Source organism: Zonotrichia albicollis, chromosome 7, assembly GCF_047830755.1.
Source record: "Zonotrichia albicollis isolate bZonAlb1 chromosome 7, bZonAlb1.hap1, whole genome shotgun sequence".
Classification (NCBI taxonomy): Eukaryota; Metazoa; Chordata; class Aves; order Passeriformes; family Passerellidae; genus Zonotrichia; species Zonotrichia albicollis.
Window position 1 is genome coordinate 50,257,853 of NC_133825.1, and position 6,136 is coordinate 50,263,988.

The 6,136-nt window shown below is 60.0% G+C and overlaps 1 protein-coding gene across 2 annotated transcripts in view; it reads right to left on the reverse strand.

Annotated features, from left to right (window-relative positions):
• STK32C (serine/threonine kinase 32C) overlaps window positions 1–5,774 on the reverse strand; it is a 68,837-nt gene extending 63,063 nt beyond the window's left edge. The window contains exon 1 of one of the 2 annotated variants that reach the window (XM_074545465.1): window positions 5,413–5,774. Coding sequence is in view for 1 of the 2 variants with exons in the window: in XM_074545464.1 (XP_074401565.1) it covers window positions 5,413–5,497 (85 nt within the window). In the remaining variant the exon portion in view is untranslated. The remainder of the gene's footprint in view (window positions 1–5,412) is intronic. The other variant, XM_074545464.1, reaches the window with a different exon arrangement.
• Between the last annotated feature and the right edge of the window lie 362 nt (window positions 5,775–6,136).

A 6,136-nucleotide genomic window follows, 5' to 3' on the forward strand; every position in this document is an offset into this window, starting at 1 on the left:
CGGGCCAGGAGGAGCATGGCTGGCACCAGCAGCAGCAGGGACAATGCTCAGGGCACCAGGGCACACAGCCAGGCCATGCCGGCTGCCCCAACACCAGCACTGATCACCTCAGAAGAGAGACAGACACTTCTCCTGATCCTTGGATCCATCTCCCAGCAGCGCAGCAGGATGTCCCCAGAGCTGTCACAAGCCTGGCCAGACGGGTTTGGGTGCCCCAGCGGTGAAGGACACGGAACGAGAGAGGTCAGGCTTTGCTCCTCATCCTTCCACAGCCTGTTTCCCCAAACCTCTGACTGTCTGCCATCACGCCTTTGTTTCCGTGAAGGTCCCAACCCGTGGAACAAAAAGTTATGGGGAGGAATCCCAAGCTGAAAAACTGCTGCTGAGAGCGGTGGAGAACACTGGACATCCCACTGCCATGGGCACACTGCACACCCCACACTGCTGCTGCCCTGGCTCCTGCAGCTGCCTTCAGGCACCAACGCCCAGCCTGTGCCTCTGCTCAGCACTGTCTGAGCCTGCTCCTGAGAGGGGACACAGCGCATGGCACCCAGGGACACAGCACACAACACCAGGGACACTGCACAGCACAGAGCACCTATGGACACTGCACAGGGGACACTGGCACCAGGGACACTGCACAGCACACAGGGACACAGCACACAGCACCCAGGGACACTGCACAGCACACGGCATCAGGGACACAGCATACGACACCAGGGACACTGCACAGCACAGAGCACCTATGGACACTGCACATGGCACCAGGGACACTGCACAGCACACAGAGACACAGGGACACAGCACACGACACCAGGGACACTGCACAGCACAGAGTGCCTATGGACACTGCACATGGCACCAGGGACACTGCACAGCACATGGCATCTATGGACACTGCACATGGCACCAGGAACGCTGCACAGCACCCAGGGACACTGCACACGGCACACAGGGACACAGCACACAGCACCCAGGGACACTGCACAGCACCCAGCACCCAGGACACTTCACCTGACCCGGCCAGCCCTGAGCACACACTTCCCACAGTCAGGCTGCTCCACTGGGAGAGCTCCAGCCATGAGCTACAGAACTGGGAACGCGTTTAAAAGTTGATTTTGATGCAAGTAGGATAAACACAGGCGCCTGCACCCGACCCCCTTACAAAACACCATCTGCATTCTGGCAGAGTCAAACAAGGGATGGGGGGAAAGCGATTGAGACAAAAACTAATAATGATGAAAGTCACTGAGCTGCACCATTAAAACCTTGTGCATCAGCAGAAAAAGCTAATTCAGCATCAGGACACGGACAGGAACCCGGGACCACTGGCCTCGTGTCAGCGAGGGGAGGCACAGCACAGCACAAAGCAGCAGATGGCTTCACAGATTCTCATGTATATTTACACACAGTTTTTTTAGTAAACCACTTTGATTCAGGAGAAACCACATCCAAAATGCACTCTTGAAATTCCTTTTCAGACACAATTGCATAGAAAGATAAATCTTGCTGTGGTTTCCCCCCTCTCTCAAGTAACACAACTGTGGGCAATGCTAATAGCACTAAGTGTGCCCTGTATTTCCTCCTGCTCAGCCCTGGTGCCCGAGTCCAACAACTCTGCTAAGCATTTTCCAGATATCTGGGTTGAAACATTCCCATTGGCTTCACAATTACGGGTTTTCCTCACCTGGCATAAAAAATAAATTTAAAAGAAAAATAGTATTTTTTTCTTCTAAAAAGGAGGGAGATGTCAATAAAGCTTGCTTGTCTGTTTCCCAGAACAACAGCATAATTCCTGCCCAAATGTCAAAGAAGCCTCATGACTTCTGTGCCTCCTCTTGCTCTCCAGCTCTTGCCAGGAGGGCACAGCCAGGGGGAACAGGGACAGGAGCAGAGGGAACGGCCCCAGGCTGGGCCAGGGCAGCTCAGGGTGGGCACAGCAGGAATTTCCCCATGGAAAGGGGGCTCAGGCACTGCCCAGGGAGGGTTGGAGTGCCCATCCCTGCAGGTGGCACTCTGGGCTGGGGACAGGGTGGGGATGGGCACAGCTGGGACTCGATGATCCTGGAGGCTTTTTCCAACCCAAATGATTCTATAGGACACCCCAGTGCCCTAGAGCCCTGCACAGAGAGATGTGTCTCAGCCAGCAGACAGGCACTGCCCACCCTTCCCTTGGGCTGGAGAACAAACCCACTCCTCGAGGGAGGAGTTGTTAAAAATCCTTACAGGTATGAATAACAAAGCCTGAAAAGTCCCTGCAGACAAGGGTGTGTTTTTCCTGATGGGAAACAGCCCATGGTGGTAATGCAGAACCCACAAGCCCACTATGATTCACTGCAGCTCACTGAGCCCTCCTCACTCCAGCACACCCCAACTCTGAGCGCTCCACCCTGCAGCCCTCCTGTTCTTTTGCCTTATTTTCATCCACCCTGCAGCCCTCCTGCTCTTTTGCCTTGTTTTCCTCTTCCCATCCCTTTCCCCTTACTTTGTTTTCCCTCCTCCCCCTCCATTCATTAACTTTCTGCGTTCATGAACAGGGTACAACGCACCTTGCCAGAACCGAGCTCTCACAAAGGCATCCCTGGGCAGCATCTCCAGCTGGACAGGCTGCAGCTCGCTCCCAGCTGATGGATGTGCAGCTTGCCAGCTTTTCTGTGGGACTGGAACCAGCTGGAGAGCGGCTCCCAGAGCCAGAGGAACCCATCTCCCCATGCCAGGGCTGCCTGGGAGCACACACAAGCACACAGGCTCTGCCTCTCGCAGTCAGCTTTCCTGCTAGTGAACCCCGGTTGTGAAACGCCAGACATCTCTGGCAGGCTGTGTGCAAGCAGGGAGAGCACGGTGGGCACGCTGCAGCGGGCAGGGCACCCCAAGGGCTCAGACAGGTGTGCCCAGCACACAGCAGCGGGCACACCTGGCCTCACCTGGCACCCCAAGGGCTCAGACAGGTGTGCCCAACACACAGCAGCGGGCACACCTGGCCTCACTGGGCACCCTCAGGGGTCAGACAGGTGTGCCCAGCACAGCAGCGGGCACACCTGGCCTCACCGGGCACCCCAAGGGCTCAGACAGGTGTGCCCAACACACAGCAGTGGGCACACCTGGCCTCACCTGGCACCACAGCCACAGGAAGGCTCCTGAACAGGGATGGGGACAGTACAGCAGCCAGGAAGGGAAGCAAGGAGGGAGCAGCAGAGCTGTCCCTTGGGCACGGATCCCCAGAGCCCAGTTCTGCACTGCCTGGCCCTGGGTGGGCCAGGAGCCAGCCCCACACAGCGGCTGAACCAGCCCAGCCTCCATCTCTGCCACAGAACAAGCCCAGCCAGCACTGAGAGAAAAGATGCTCAAAAAGTGGGGAGGGTTGAGAGAAGGTCCTTAGGACATACTCTGGAATACCAAGTGTACCTTTGGAGCCAGGCTTGGAGAGCTCAACCCACACACCCCACCAAGGACAGCAGCAGCCGTGGCCTCCCAGGGACAGGGGTGTGACACATGAGCTCCTGCACTGCTCCAGAGGAGATCCAGCAGCAGCTGGGGTTGCACAGGGGCAGGCTGAGGAGAAATGGCCATCCTTAACAGAGGGGAACAGCAGAGAACCCTCTGGAGGCGGGTGTTCCACACCAGAGAGAGCACACACAGTCACCCCAGGCTGAGGAGAAATGGCCATTCCTAACAGGGGGAACAGAAGAGAACTGGAGGCGGGTGTTCCACACACATCTCTGCCCACCCCAGAACACCCCCATGTGCTGCCCCAGTCACAGCGCTGTGGCAGGAACCAGTGACTCAGTGAAGCCTCAAACCAGTCCCCAGGCAGTCAGGGACAAAGACTGTAAGGTCTGCAGTGATTTGGAGTGTGATCTTAGTGCTGGTTGTGTTGCTAGTGACCACAATAAATGTTAACCTTCTATTTACATACACCCTGACAAACTAACAGGGATTATCTGCTAGATTTCAGCAGTCAGGCTCATCCTTGTGCAGAGATCCAGCACAAGGAATGACGTATGGGCAAAATGGACATACCAAATGGTCTTTATCTTTTTATATTTTTAACTGATTTCTCATAATATTGTTGTCACTAGTAACTCTTCCACATTATGCCACACACAAACCCAAGTATCAACTGGCTTCTTTATCTAAGGAAGTTATTGGGATGTCTCAGGAGATCACCATAGCAACCGTGCCATGACAGTAAATATGAGTTCACTGGAACAACACTGTAATTGCTCTGAGCACACTCTAACAAGGAATTATGGAAAAGCAGCAGACATCAAGGAATCGATGTGCCAATAATTGGGACACAGCGAAAGGGCTGATTGAAGGTACCTGGAGAGGTGTTCCCAGGCTCCTGCCAGCAGCCATTCAGCTGCAGAGCTCCCTCACCCTGCCTGGCTGCACACAGGCTCAGGGCAGAATTAAAAGCTTCTCAGAAAGAAATTTTGTTTTCAGAATGTAATTGCAGCGAAGCCTCCAATTTGAGTGTCTTTACTCGGCTTGCTCAGTGTGAATTGCTAATAAAAACGTGTTGGAGAAATCAACCAGCTCTTGTGCCAGGAAAAGTTTGCCTGATTTAACCCATCAGCTGCCAGAGCAGCACAGACAGGTGTGGTTCCTCACCGAGGGAATCCCAGCAGACCCCGACCCTCACATCGCTGCACTCAGACCCAGACTAACACATCGAACCCCAGGTTTATCCAGAGCACAATTCCAGCACCCCCCCCCCCACACACAGGGATTTGTGTGTGTGCTCGGTTGGTGCCACAGGACCAGTGCAGCATTCAGGAGTGTCCCGGTACCGGCACCCGTCCGCTGGCCCGACGGCTCCCCCGACTCTTCCCCCACACACAGTCAAAGTTTCCTTCCTTTGCTCCTCTGAAATTGCACCCCGCACCCGAGATTTCGAATGCAACGGCGTTATCTCACGGCGTATTCCTAACCCCCCCAGTCTGTATTTTGGGGAAAGCCCCAGAGCCGCTTTCTGCACTGGCAGCCGTGCTCGGCGCTGATGCGGGCGGCACTTGGCCATCCAAACCGGGCTGTCCGTGCACAGCCGAAACTTCGCTGCTGAGCCGTCCCCTCGCCCCCTTCCCAGCCCCCGTGGGGTGTCCGTGGGCAGGGTCCCGCGTCCTGCGGGGAGGCAACGCCCGGCCGGACCCCGCACCCGGGCACGGCCCCGGCCGCCCGCTCCGCCGGGGGCACCGCTGGGGCATCTCAGGGCCGGGCGGGGCGGCTCGGGACAGGGGGCACCGCGGGACAGGGCACCCCGGGCTGGGAACCGGGGCACCGCGGGCTGGGAACCGGGGCACCGCGGCTACGGCGCCGCCGGGACAGGGCAGGGCAGAGTGCCCCGGAGCTGGGCATCCCGGGCAGGGCAAGGCAGGGCGGGCACCCCGGAGCATCGCGGTCCGCACTCACCGTCCTCTCGCTCGTCGAAGACGGGTCTCTTGGAGGAGGAGGCGCTCGCTCCCATCCTCTTCTTCCACTTGCTCCAGGGAAACATCGGGGCAGGCGGCTGGCATGCCCTGCGGCCTCTCCCCGCCGGCCCGGCGGCTCCCGCGGCCGGCCCCGCCGCCGCCCTCAGCCGCCCCGCGCCCCGGCGCCGCCCGCCCGCATGGCAGCGCCCGGCGCCGCCGCCTCCCGCCCGCTGCCCGCGGCGGCCACAGCGCGGCGGGGCGGGGACACGGCGGCGGGAGCGGAGCGGGGCCGGCGGAGGCGGGCGGGGCCCAGCGGGGCGGGCCGAGCGGAGCGGGGCCGGGGGATGCGGGCAGGGGGGTGGAGCGGAACCGGCACCGGGAGCCGGGGGATGCGGGCAGTGGGGTGGAGCAGAGTGGGGCCGGGGCCCGGGGGCGGGCCGGGCGGAGCGGGCCCGGGGGCGGGACCGGGACCGGGGCGGGCCGGGATGCTCCTCCCGGCCCCGCCCGCAGCCCCCGGGCGCGGGGCCGGGCTGGGCCGTGGCCGTGCCGAGGGCGGCGCTCCGGGTCCCCGCGCTGAGCCCCGCCCGGCCCGCTGTCCCCAGCCCGCTGTCCCCGGCCTCGTTATTCGTATCTCACGGCCCAGAGCGTACGGGCAGGAGGGGCCGGCGCGCTGCGGTGCCGCCCAGCCCAGCCCGGCCCAGCCTAGCCCGGCCCGGCCCAGCCCA